We start from the raw sequence: 12,881 nt of genomic DNA on the forward strand, positions 1-12,881 counted from the left end.
CATACAGGTGTCGGGCCAGGATTCCAACGTCACGCAATCTCCCCACCGCTCTAGTACTGTTAGACAGTAAGGTTCCATAATCTGCCCTATATCTGATTAGGGGTCTACATTCACCTACTAATTCGCATGTCAATTGACATTCCGACAAGGCGCTTGCGCTCCGTCCGGAGTCGTCAACACCACAGAACCACAAAGGTCTGGTGCACGACGACGCTTGTTCCTCAATTGCCGCTGCAAGCATGTCGTCTTTATCGAAAAGCCCTCTATCATTCTTCAGTTCCCGAGTAGATCACGCCAAATTTGGCGAGAACCTGCTAATGCCCCCAATCAATTTTGTCTCTCTTCCGGCCTTAACCCAGCCTGATGGCGCCCACGGTTGACGGTTGTCCAGTGCTTGCAGCAAGATGATTGGAGTGTCTCGAGATTAATCGAGATGAAACCAAAGACTTATACTGAGTGACCGGCGTGAGAGCAGACTGAAGAAGAGTTGAGGGATGTCGACCAAGCCGCTGCCGACGAGGGGGGGCCAGCCATGAAATACGTCCCAGGTGTGTGGAGCACACGCAGCTCAATCCATCGACGGGGAGTTCCGCCCCGGCGAGCCATGGGTGACACCAAGAGCTACCGTTCCCATTCGCGCTGCGAAGGTCACTCCCTCCAGCAGCACATAAATATGGGCAAGACCACAACGGAAGAGGGAGTCTTCGCATGGCGCCGAAAGGAAAAGATGCAGTGGGGGTCAATATGTGCGCATTCCGATTCTGGCTCTCGCACGGCTCCCCCTCCTAATTACCTCCGCTCTGCAGCTTCACCGACTGTGTACCCCCTGGCGACACCACTCCTGCCCTCCTCGATAGCGGCGCTCTCCTCCATGACGTAGTCGCTCCCGAGACCCTGCCAAGTGCGCTGCGACCGGAGGTATTCGGCGCCAGGGCTGACCACCCCGTTGACCGTGGCCAGCTCCGCCTTGGGCCGGAGGGCCAGCGCGCTGCTCGATCTGGCCTGCCCTTCTTCCGGTCGTGTCCCTCCCTCCTGCTTGGCCTTGCCGTTCGCCCTCGTTGTCCCGCTCCTCATCGGCCGACTGTGACTGACCAGCTTTCCGGTCCTCAGATCGAACTCGGGCGGTGCGGACTCCTCCTCATCCTCCTCCTCCTCCTCTTCATCGTTCCTATCCTCGTCCCTGCTCCCATTGACCCTCTCGTTCTCTCCTCCCATCTCCATCTTACCTCGCACACCCGCCTCCTCCCCCGATACCTTCTCCTCCTTCTCCATACCGCTCGCCCGCCCGAGGACTTCGATGCCGCCCCACCACTCGCCGGTCCAGACCCTCCGGTCGTCCCCGACGAGGGCGAGGTCGAGCTCGAAGGGGGTGACGATGGGCCGGTAGTAGCCGTCGGCGTCGCCGTCCTCGACGAGGCTGCTCTCCCAGCAGCCGACGACGACCCAGCCTTCGACCTCGGCAAAGTTGGCCAGCTTGGCCGGGTTGAGCTTGCCGACGACGACGGTGTAGCTCTTCTTGCCCGCGGCGGCGATCCGCGCCCGGATCGCCTCGACCGACGACAGGTAGTTGGCCACCGAGAGCGTGTTGACCAGGATGCCGATGATGCCGGCCGAGGCCAGCGTCAGCAGGCGGGCGTACCGGCGGCCCAGGAGGCGGGCCGTCGAGAAGGCCGCGGCGGACGACGTCGCGCCGCTGGTGGGGTCGGTGGTGGGGTGGATGTGGAGGTCGCGGACGCGGGAGGAGAGGGCGAGCAGGAGGGCGGTCGGGGGGGTGGAGATGTGGAAGATGGAGTGGGACTTGAGGTCGACGGCGGAGGGGTCCGCGTCGGTTGCTTCGCCGCCGGGGAGGACGAGTTTGCGGTTGGGGATGGCGCCGGTCGGGTCGTGAACGATGGCTGTGGAGAGCAAGTTGGCGTAGCCGCGTTTGTGCAGCTCGGACGCGAGCGCTGGCACGTGGTCCTGATAGGTCACGTCGGCCATGAGGACGACCTCGGCGTCCTTGTCGGGATATTGCTTCTCGAATGCTGCCAGGGTCTCGCCGTGGTCGAGGTCGTGGTGGGTGAAGACGTAGACGACGGGGAGGCGGGAGGTTGGAGAGAGGCACGAGCGGCCGTAGTGCACCACGACGTCGGCATTGACGTGCTCGGCAGCGATCTCGTCGACGCAGCACGCGCTGTAGGAAGTATCGGCCAGGATGTATATCTTTTCCGGTCGTTCGGATGGATCGCCGGACCGGCCGAGGGACTCGAGCTCTGCGTTCAGTGCCTGGACCACGCGTGGCCCATCTCGCAGCATGTGGTCGGGGAACTGGAGGGCTATCCTCTTCCACCCGCCCTGGCGCACCTCCCTCGCCGTCCGAGCAATCTCGTACACGGCGCGCAGCTCATCGTCGGATTTCGGCGGCGCCTGGGCGTCGGCTTCTGGGGAGGTCACAGCATACTCGAAGACGTGTTCCGCCGGGGTCGAGAGGACGGGCGCTGCTGATAGTTCGGCGGTCATGGCTGCGAGACTCGAGAAAAGAGGGTTGGCTCAAGGTCGTAGGCGAGGTCGACTTTCGGCCGAAATTTTTGGCGGGGTCGTTGTCCAAAGCCAAACTTGCCCCGCGATTTGGGGGACGTCGGGTAACTGCGGGTCTGGCTTGTTGCTGGTCCGCCGCTGGCCTGCAGTGGCCGAGCGGTCGAGCCCACGGCCACCACCGCGGGTCCGAGAGGCACAGGAGGCGAGCCAACTACCTTAACTACCTAGTACCTCAACTTCCTTTCCAAGGTCAGTCGGAAACTCTTTAACACGTCATACTTGTCGGCAATACAGAGCGCCTTCTGAAAATATTTGCAAAGTGAAAACAAATCGAACCAAACCGGCTTGCATCAACCAATGATGAAGTAACTACTGTGCATCGTATTTACGTTGACATTAATTGTGGTTCTCGACTTGCTCTACTGTGTAGACTACGTTCTATGCTAATTAGATACCCCATATGAATTTTCGCTGCCGCTGATGCACCATCCAAGCACCTTGTAAAAAAAAACCCTCTCTATATCTATCCGACATCTCCGCAGCTCAATTAGAAAATCTCACGCGGATCCCATCCAGCCCCCAGAATTCGGGCAGTGGTGTAGCACCCTAGCGCGACAAAGTACGACACGCCCGCGAAGATGACCAGGTTCCTCCAAGCGCTCTCTGACGATCCCAAATCCAAAATGGCGCCGCCGATCGGCACGCTGCTGAGAGTCCCGAAGCTGGCCACCATCATGGCGGTCGAGAAGAGGCGTCCGTACCGTCGGTGATCGCACAGCTGGCCGAGGCAGACGGGCACCAGCCCCAGGTTGCTCCCGCTCGCGATCCCGAAAAGCACCGCGTACGCGATCAGCATCGCCTGCGAGCTGCCCGCGGGCAGCCACAGCGCCAGCACCGTGATGACGCACAGCGCAATGGTCACGATGATGACGTTGAAGCGCCCGAGGCGGTCGGCCAGGAAACCCGGGAGCACCCGGCCGAGCACCGAGCCGGCGTTCAGGTACGACAGGAGCAGGTAGCTCTCCGTGGCGTCCTGGCCGTGGGCGACCGCGTACGAGACGATGTACGTCAGGGGCACGAACAAGCCCCACTCCATGAAGAAGATGCCGATGGAGGCGAAAGCGAACCGGGCATCCGTGAAGACGCTGAAGTCGGGCCACACCGACTGCACCTTGCGCCGGCCGTCCTGGCCCTTGGCGGGCGTCAGACGCGTCTTGATAAAGAGATTCGACGGGACGGCCAGGCCCAGCATGATGAAGGCGAGGACGCGGCAGCTCCATGCGAACCCCACGCCCGGAAGCAGCGCCCTGAGCAGGACGGGAAACACGACCCCGCCGACGCCGCCGGCGGTGGTCGCGATCCCCGTCGCCAGCCCCCGGCGGACGTTGAAGAAGTGCGCTATGGCTCCGTAAGCCGGACTGTTCAGCAGCGCACCCCCCAGGCCTCCGAGGACCGAGTACGTGAGGATGATCTGGTAGTATTCTGACGTCTCGTCAGCACCACGAGGTTCGACCAAGCCAACATGGGATAGGGAAAAAAAAAGAGAGAGAGAGAGAAGAAAGAAAGGCAAGAGAGATAATTAAGGGGAGAGACGACATACCCTCGCACCAGCTCAGCAGCAGCAAGCTCAGGAAGATCAGCCCGCTGCCGGCGGCGACCAGCACGCGGGCGCCGAACCGGTCAAAGACGGGCCCGACCTGGATGCCGACGAAGAAGACGATGAAGAGGTAGAGGCTGAAGATCCAGCCGATCTCGGACGACGTCTTGTGGGCCAGCTGGTGGGTGGTGAAGTACGACTCGAACACGGCGGCCGAGTTGATCAGGCCAAAGAGCGACAGCATGGCGCAGAAGGAGCCCAAGACGACCAGCCAGGCCGTCAGCCCGCCCTCGGGGAAGTCCACCGTCGTCGCCGCCGAGGGGTGCAGGGTCAGGGCGGCGCCGGTGGGGAGGTCGTCATCGACGCCGCAGCCATCATTGTTGTCATTATTATTATTATCATCATCATTCTTATGGTTGTTGGTATTGTTGTTTCTGTGCTTGTGCTTGTTGTAATCACCATCCTCGTCGCTGGGGCTGTCCGAGCTGGCTTGTTTTCCCTCGGTGATGGCGGAGGTGGTGGTGTTGTCCTTCTGGAAGGTCCCGGGCTTATCGGCGGAAACGGTGTCGCTGGAGGTGGAGTCCGGTATTAACCCGGCCTTTTTGGGATCAGGCAAGGAGAGGGAGAGGGCGGACGAGTCGCTGGCCGTGTAGCTGGCGTCGCTAAGGCAAGCGACCGCCGGCCTTACCCCATCGTTCTTCTCCCCCATCTTATCGCGGCCTGTCCCTATCGGCTACCGCGATAACAGGCGCCGGGAAAGCCGGCGTAGGGTGGATTCGGCTCGGTCCCCGACAGCCCCCCTGAAGGGTGCCACTTTCTCCCTACGGGTCCTTATAATAATTGGTTTTGTTTCGCGTGGTCCTGGTCGGAGGTGAAGACCAATTTTCGCGTTCCGGCCTGATGAATCCGGAAGATTTGTAACCACGGCGGAGTGCAGCAGAGATGAAGATTGAACCCTATCAATTGACACAAGAAAACAGTTTGATGACGTGATGGCAGATGCTTTTTTTTTTTTAGGAACTCAGTGAGCTCTCACCGCAGAAGAATATATTCAGAATATATTCACTCGGTTTCTGTCGCCTTCTTACGTGACCGAAATAGAATTTTTGCCTGGGTCTCGGCTCTCCTTCTCCACCTTCCCCATTGCAAGGTAGTAATAACAGGTAATGACAGCAAGCTACAGCCCTCACCTTTGCCGGCAGCCGCCGCTCTCCTACCGCCCCGCTTCGATTGCAAAACGGTTGAAAGGTGGTTTGCTGCAACATGTTGACTCCATCATGGCAGTGTGACAGATTCCAACTGTGCCACTGTTCAAAAGAGCACAAAGATCCGACTTCCCTCGTCTTGTGTTTCGGCGCCCCGTTCCCACTTCCTCTGAAAAAAAAAAAAAAAAAAAAAAAAAAAAAAAAAAAAAAAGCTTTGACGGCCTTGAACCGGAGACCGCCATCGCCCGGGACTTGGCAACCCCCAACAGCCGAAGCTAACCAGAGACTTGAGATCCACCGGAGGGCAGTTCGCACGTGCAGACATTGGCACTGAGACACCACCACCTTGGACAAAATAATTAGACGCTCCATCACCTGACGCGCAAGTACTCAGTAGGAGTCAGCACGAGGTCAGAGACTGGATCTGACCCCTTTCGGGTCGGGTTACTCGGGAGGGGAAGCTGGTCTCGTGCACACACGGACGAGATGGCGCTCTCCCGCCAGTTTCACCCCAGCTGTGCAGAGTGTGCCAGCAGCGTGGACAGCGCTGGTCAAGATTGGCCGTCACACTGGCACAAAGCATCCGAAGCGACGTATACGGAGTATTATAGTAGAGGTTGTTGTAGGGAAGGTTGGTAGATAGGCCGGGTAAGCTAATAGGCCATCTGCCAGGATGTGTTGGCGCTTGTAGACCGGCTGCCGGGTTCGTGGTGCGTCAGAGGGGGCATCAGAGTATAGGCGGTGTGTCTTGCTGCCAATTGTGTAATTACTGTACAGCACTGCCGGTGTGACGTACAGTACACTATTGTCAAACAGTTGCACAAACAAGGCCTCCTTGTGCTGCTTGATCGGGGTTGGTGTAAGTATAGTACATACATATGTACATATGTATGTACTTAATCCGTACAGCACATGCAGAATATCTTGGAGGTCCTCTATATCCAGACCTGAAAGCATTTGACCTATTATATGGTTAGATATGTATGTAGGTCATTAGGTACATACATACTTCTTTTATCTACGTGGATCGACAAGGTAGAAGGGTATCCCGTGGAAACAAGGGTCTTCCCCGCTAGGAGAGGACTAAACGTATCACCCAACACCATACGTTCTACCCGAGACCTGGTAGAACAAATCTTGGCATATCCTATCCTACGCTCTGCCTGACGATTGGCTCTGATCGGTTTCCTCTCCTAGTATCGCAACCCAAAGTTACTCTCTGCCTCTGAACAAACGGCAGGTACTATTTGGCAAGGGACCTAGGTGATTAGACGATGCTGTATTAGTCGGTGCCAGATGCACCCTCAGAAACTGTTTCGCCGTACCGGCTGTTTGTTCACAACATTAGCTAGCGCATTGGACCCCTTAAATCTAGGGACACTACCTAATTGATTAATACGTGACGCAGGCAAGGACGTCGATCACCTTGAATATTCGATACTGCAGCGGCCTTCGAAATCAAGCCGTTAACAGAACGCACTAGTCGCCGGATGCAACAGGGCAAAAAAGGAAGGAAGGAAAGAAAACAGAAGAAAATCAAACACCCTTTCGTCTCTGTCGTGCAGGCTACGGTGGAACGAAGGACTGCAACTGTCACAAAGCCGCAGAGAGGGTCAATAACAACCAGCTTGGCGAAGGGAAGATCCCCACGACTTATACGATACCAAGAGCCGACGTATATTGCGATTTGGCGAGTCGGACAACCATGGTCCGGCCCTTTTACCGGACAAGACAACCCCAACGTTGCTCTGAGCCGACGCTGCGACCGGTTGAATGTGGCAGCATGACCGCCAAGGAATCACGGATATGACGGACCCCCGCTTCTTACAACGCATCGACGACCGTCCTTGGTCTCCAACCTTCCCTTCGCCGCTGCTTGGTGGCAGTGGCGATTAAGGACAGTTGCAGACTGGGAGGGAGCACCTAATTTGGTTGAACCCCGGTAGATAGGCTTGCAACTTGCGACCCGGTCGAGCTCTCATGGGCTTATAACCCCCCCCCCCCCCTTCTTCGAATGATGCGAAAAGGAGGATCGAACGGTTAGGGAGAGCAGGGTGTATATACCATCTAATACGCTCTGGTGGCCGCATTCTTCCCAGTGCCGGAGATAGAAGCTACCTAATTAGGCACTACCTGACCTTTACATACATACCTATATAAGGTAGGCAGGCACCTAGGTTGATAAGCCGATCATCATCTTGCTTTTGATCTTTCCACTAATATTAACATGGAAAAGGCATTAGCAGCGAACTCGCGCGGCGCAGGCAGGAGAGACGACGTTTGATACTCAGGAATTCGTACGCCAAAGCCTCGAGTCGGAATCATGGGCCCTCACAGCACGCTGGCGGGCGTCATTGCCCTGGCCGCCTTGTTGGTGACCGACGTCTCTGCTCAATCCTGTCCCGGCGTGACCGGCCGGTTCCAGCCCAAGATGGGCTCGGGGTACAGGTACAGCGTGCTCGCGACCGGGCTCCGCAACCCTCGTCACATTGCCGTCGACGCTGCGGGCAACTTGTTGGTGGCCGAGGCCGGATCCCAGGCCGTTCGTCGACTGGTGCTGCAAGACCAGGGAGACATTGTGTGCGTCCAGTCTAATACACAGATCATAAGCGGATCGGTAAGTACCTAATTAATTACCTAGTTGAGCTGGGCATGCGTCTCGCCAACGAGTAATTATCCCCCTTAATTATCTCACCAAACCTTCTTATTCTATAAACACACGCTTAATTACACACTTCCTCGCAAGACAAACCACGGGATCGCACTCAGCGCCGACGGCAAGACCCTCTTCACCTCGAACCTCGCCAGCGTGACGGCCTACTCGTACGACGCCGCCACCGGCCAGGTCGGCCAGGCCAGGCCGATCGTGACGGGCATGTCCTTCCAGGGCAGCCATCCGACCCGCGCCATCGCCACGTCTAAGTGGAGCCCGGACACGATCCTGGTCGCCCGGGGCTCCCAGAGCAACATCGACACCCTGGCCGTCGACCGGGCCGCCGCCCGCAGCATGATTAAGACCTTCAGCATCAGCCAGGGCCTGCAGGCCGCCCACGACTACGCCACCGGCGGCGAGGTGCTCGCATGGGGCCTCCGCAACATTGTCGGCATGACCGAGGATCCCGTCTTTGGCGGTATCGTACGTCCCTATGGCTCCTATTGCTTTTTTTTGTTTTTTTTTTTTTCGTGTATGTGTGTGTGTGTGTGTGTGTGTTTGGGGGGGGGGGGGGGGGGGATCAGGGGAAAGGGGAAAGAGGCAATCCAACCGTAGGGAAGAGAACAGAGTCGCTAACGCCGTCTGCACCCCCCTCCTTCACTTCCAGTGGTCCGTTGAGAACCAGATGGACGACTTGCGCCTCAACGGGAGGGACATCCACAACGACAACCCGGCCGAGCGGCTGAGCTACCACGGGATCCTCAACGACACCGAAAACCGGTACAAGGGCCTCAACTACGGCTATCCGTCGTGCGTGCCCGCCTGGGACCCCCAGAATGTCGGCATCGACGGCCTGCTGGTCGGCTCCCTGTTCAAGCCCGACAACGTGCCCAACGTCGACGCCAACGAGTGCGCCAACAATCGCATGACAGGCCGTCTGCACTTCCACGCCCACACCGCCCCGCTCGACATCAAGTTCAACAAAAACAGCACGGCCGCCTACATTGCTTTTCATGGAAGCTGGTGCGTTCTTCCTTTTCTTTTTGTGCCCCCTCCCCCCCGTTTTGCTTTGCCATTCCTCCTGTCTTAGTTCCGCTTGTTTCTTCCCTCGAGGGTGATTGATTGAAGGGTAGAATGGAAAGCATGGAATCGAGAGAGATGAAAAAAATTGAAATAAAAACTCGATTCCAAATCGAGTACCTAATTAATTTACAAACTCACTCTTACACGTACACTCACACACGCACACACATATAGGAACCGCAACCCGGCTGATGGCTACCGCGTCACGCGTGTCGACTTTGCCGACGGCCAGCCCGTGCACCACGTCACCAGCAGGACGGCCCAGGTCCCCGTCATGGAGAACAGCAACATTGGCGCCTGTCCCATGAACTGCTTCCGCCCCGTCGGCCTCGCTTTTGACGAGAAGGGCCGGCTGTTTGTGTCTAGTGACTCGTCGGGCGAGATCTATGTCATTTATGGTGCTTAGGGGCTAGGATAGGAAGACATTGGGAAGTGAAGGAAAAGAAGACGGGTATTGGGTTAAGTTGTGTTTATGATTCTCTTGGGCATGTTGTACCTATCTGAATTAACATTTAAACCATGAGTACGTATTCCAACATTGGCAATCACTCGTAGATGTGCCCCGTACTCATACCCCTTAATTATCCTTCAAGTAATTAAATGTTTGGTAGGATTTACTAGGCAGGGGGAAGGGGGGGAGCGTCCCCCTGTGCTTTGTACGTCGCTTTGTCGGTTTTTGCTGAATGGGTGGTCCGGTCCGCAGGCGTACCTGATCACTCAAAGCTGCCTCTCTTATAAAACGTGACACTACGCATAAACAGGCGAATTGGCGTCACAAAGTGTGAGAAGCGTACAGTACAAGCTTCTCTTGCATGCTCCACAAGCGCCCAGGGCAACGTGTATTGCTCGCTAAACACATTGGCCATTCCCTTTGTCTATAAATAGCGCTCTTTTACTCTCTCTTTCTTAGGTAGTCTACAAGGCACTCTGTTGAACCTTGGAAGCCACCGCCGCAGGAACTTCTTCTGTTGTTCGAGACTTTTAACTGCGTTTCGTACAAAGCTTTTGTTCCAAACTATTAGCTTGTAAGGTCTCTCGGCTCGCAGTTGAAGAAACAGAAACACCACGACGGCTTATGATGGACAGTGAGGGCTTCCGCCTAGCTCTTTTTTTTGCCAGATTCGAGTCAGGCGAACACGAACAATGGGCATCGTGAACAGCGTGGTCCAGGTAACCAATGACCGACCCTTTTGAAAGTCTACATGTACCAGTATAAGAATCACTGCTCCTCTAATACCCTTTACTTGAATCAATATTACTCTCTCCACGCAACTTAGCATATCCAGGAAGAGGAAAAAAAGGAAGAAAAGAAAGCAACAGGGCAGGACTCCTCACAAGTGATCTATATTACAACTCGCCCAACCCCATCACCACAGACTCGGCATATCAAGGCCCCTGACCAGAACGAACATCAACATGCCTTCTCCTTCTCCTTCTTCTCCCTCCGGCAGCACCGCGCCCTCGGTCCGCATCACGGACGACTACGGCACGACAACGACTCACGACCACACGCTCCCGCGTATCGTGGTGGACCCGCCCAAGGAGAACCGGGGCAAGTGCGGCGCAAGCAGCACTGCTGCGGCAGGTGTGCGAAACGGGGACAGGCTCGGCCCTGTCCACGCTGCCAAGACCAGCAATAAGAAGTGACGGCTGCCTATTCCCCTTCTCTAGCGATCAGGGAAAGGTGAGAGCGGGACGGAATGCCAGGCTGGTGCGTAATTGCATGTCCCAGATCTGGATGGGGGTCTTGGCGTGGATAAGGTATACTGAGGGATCCGTGAGATGCCGAGTTCATCTGGGTAGTAGAGGGTAGGAAAACATGCTGAGCTCCTTTATTGGCTTGCTTAGAAACAAGAAAGCCATGGCTGGCTGTGATTGGTGAATAGGGAAATGAAAGGGCGAGAGACGGCCACGAGTTTGTGCTGACACGTGGTTGACAAAGGCTAACCCTCTGCAGAGTGCCTAATTACGTACCTAATCAATTGAAGTGAGGATAGGATGAGATTCATGTGCTTGGTGGCCATGGAAGCCTAGTGGGGTGAACGACTGATTAAACAAAACTGCCAGCCAAGCACGTAGAATTTCTATTTTCCAGGCGGATGCTCTTTTGGAGAATGTCGTACGTACGACCACCTCTGTCCGGAACCGGAGACTACATGCGGTCTCCTTTTCCTGTCGGATAGCCCGCCATCGTCACCATCAACATCGTTTATGATGCATATCCCAGCAGGATCCTGGGGGCCGTGTTGGAGGAGTCCTTCGTCGTCGTCCACTCGTCGGGCTCCGGCTCGTCGACGTACTCGGTCTGGCCGACGGGGCGGTTCGCAACCCAGCGGACCAGCAGGTAGGCGTCCTTGGGGGGCTCGGGTCCCCGCAGGTCAAGCCGCCGCGACCGGCGCAGGACCAGCTTGCTGGACTTGCCGTCGAAGTGTACCTGCGTGATGCGCGCGAACAGGTCGCGATGGAGCGTGTAGAGCATCCCCTATGTCTCCTTTGTTAGCGCACGTTGGGGAGAGGTCGCTAATGAAGAATGCCGGGTAAGTGTTCTCGGGGAAGAAGCGTAGGGGTCCAAAGCGTACGGGTTTGGTATGATGTCCGGTGTGTTGGCCCTGCTCTAGCCGGAACCTGACCAGCCGGACGGCGGAATGGACCTCGCTATACAGGACCTGATCACCAGGCGCAACGTTGGAGTCGGCCATAACGCACGCAACATGCGGCTTCGTTTTGTCGACGGGAAAAAAGGCAGCCACCGGCAGGTAATACTCCTCAGGCATTAGCCGCTGGCGGAACGGGAGGGCCAGCCCCGTGCACTGTCTGATTTCCAAAGCGTCAGTGCTAAATCAACAGGGTGTCAGTCTTCAAAGGAATCCGCTCAATCAGACGGGGAAGCTTACAACCAGGGATCCCAGATCTCGTTGTCCATCTCGTACAGTTGTTCAAGACAGTGCTGAAACCATCTGAACTTGTAATCCTCAAACCGCCATTCTGCGGGGGACATGTCTGGTCCGAGTCTATCCATCCATAATTCGTCGCAAGCAACTTCGGCGACGAGCTCATCCGGGAGCCATGATTCAAAGAAGCGGGGGTCGAAATCCCGCGTCCCGTCGTCGTCGACATCGAGTGGCTGGCGCACGGCAACCCCTAGATAATCGAGATGTTCTTGGTCAAGAAAAGGGGTATTGATCAGTTCAAGCTTCTCCGAGATCTGAAGAACCCTGAACAACTGTTCCTGCTCAAGCGCGGCGCGTCGGATTTCCTCCATAGTGCGCAAAATATAAGTTAGCAGGGACGGGTACACGCCGAGTTTGACTCTGAATGTTGGTGCGTGTGAATGGGAGCGACAAGTTTCTGTTAGGCGACGATTGTGGCCCAAAGCGGACGAGAAAGCTGCGGGTTCCGAGTTCAAGAGCTGCGGATTTTCCTTCCCTGTAGGGAGTATTTTTGAGATGGTCGCCTGGCTGCCTCGCAAGGCATGCCCGCGCACCCGCCGAACAAATCACAGGCAGGCGCCCGCACTCAATCTCTTCCAAGAGTACGATTGGGTGATATAGAGAAATGTCGGTCCCAACACACAAACAAACAACAAGGGTTCAGAGCGATCGCCCAGTCAAAGCTTGCAGGCACGGAACGCCTACAGTGTACGGATTATTCCGGATGCTCTGGAATCGGGAAGCCCTACAGAGTAATCCGTATGGGACAAAGAAGTGGGAACTTGGCACTGTGCGCCATTTCGTTCTGATGGCCTGCATTATGCGACCGCTCTCCACATTCATGCCATCATGCCATAGCACCGGAATAACAGCGCGCATGTGATTGAGATTCGAAG

The 12,881-nt window shown here is 56.4% G+C and overlaps 4 protein-coding genes across 4 annotated transcripts; 1 reads left to right on the forward strand and 3 right to left on the reverse strand.

The window, feature by feature from the left end:
- Window positions 1-688: 688 nt before the first annotated feature.
- MYCTH_2308475 (uncharacterized protein) lies at window positions 689-2,595 on the reverse strand. The gene has a single exon (XM_003665063.1). The coding sequence runs from the start codon at window positions 2,497-2,499 to the stop codon at window positions 790-792; it is 1,710 nt and encodes a 569-aa protein (XP_003665111.1). The 5' UTR covers window positions 2,500-2,595; the 3' UTR covers window positions 689-789.
- A 264-nt stretch (window positions 2,596-2,859) lies between these two features.
- Window positions 2,860-5,139, reverse strand: MYCTH_2308476 (uncharacterized protein). The gene is made up of 2 exons (XM_003665064.1): window positions 4,118-5,139; window positions 2,860-3,999 (listed from the first exon to the last, which is right to left on the reverse strand). Exons 1-2 carry the CDS (start codon window positions 4,821-4,823, stop codon window positions 3,065-3,067), a joined length of 1,641 nt encoding a protein of 546 aa, XP_003665112.1. The 5' UTR covers window positions 4,824-5,139; the 3' UTR covers window positions 2,860-3,064.
- A 2,056-nt stretch (window positions 5,140-7,195) lies between these two features.
- MYCTH_2308477 (uncharacterized protein) lies at window positions 7,196-9,488 on the forward strand. Its single transcript, XM_003665065.1, has 5 exons — window positions 7,196-7,480; window positions 7,556-7,936; window positions 8,066-8,455; window positions 8,640-8,995; window positions 9,230-9,488. Exons 2-5 carry the CDS (start codon window positions 7,643-7,645, stop codon window positions 9,459-9,461), a joined length of 1,272 nt encoding a protein of 423 aa, XP_003665113.1. The 5' UTR covers window positions 7,196-7,480; window positions 7,556-7,642; the 3' UTR covers window positions 9,462-9,488.
- A 1,776-nt stretch (window positions 9,489-11,264) lies between these two features.
- MYCTH_2119965 (uncharacterized protein) lies at window positions 11,265-12,317 on the reverse strand (the record flags this gene model as incomplete). The annotated part of the gene is made up of 3 exons (XM_003665066.1): window positions 11,265-11,537; window positions 11,635-11,890; window positions 11,950-12,317. 3 exons carry the CDS (start codon window positions 12,315-12,317, stop codon window positions 11,265-11,267), a joined length of 897 nt encoding a protein of 298 aa, XP_003665114.1.
- Window positions 12,318-12,881: the final 564 nt, after the last annotated feature.

The sequence above is a fragment of the Thermothelomyces thermophilus genome, chromosome 5 (genome assembly GCF_000226095.1).
Source record: "Thermothelomyces thermophilus ATCC 42464 chromosome 5, complete sequence".
Lineage (NCBI taxonomy): Eukaryota > Fungi > Ascomycota > Sordariomycetes > Sordariales > Chaetomiaceae > Thermothelomyces > Thermothelomyces thermophilus.

Coding starts and splice junctions, on each gene's coding strand:
- MYCTH_2308475 (XM_003665063.1), bottom strand. CDS start 2,499: ATGACCGCCGAACTATCAGCAGCGCCCGTCCTCTCGACCCCGGCGGAA.
- MYCTH_2308477 (XM_003665065.1), top strand. CDS start 7,643: ATGGGCCCTCACAGCACGCTGGCGGGCGTCATTGCCCTGGCCGCCTTG. Junction 7,937..8,065: donor CACAGATCATAAGCGGATCG/GTAAGTACCTAA, acceptor CTTCCTCGCAAG/ACAAACCACGGGATCGCACT. Junction 8,456..8,639: donor ATCCCGTCTTTGGCGGTATC/GTACGTCCCTAT, acceptor CTTCACTTCCAG/TGGTCCGTTGAGAACCAGAT.
- MYCTH_2308476 (XM_003665064.1), bottom strand. CDS start 4,823: ATGGGGGAGAAGAACGATGGGGTAAGGCCGGCGGTCGCTTGCCTTAGC. Junction 4,000..4,117: donor GCTGCTGAGCTGGTGCGAGG/GTATGTCGTCTC, acceptor ACGAGACGTCAG/AATACTACCAGATCATCCTC.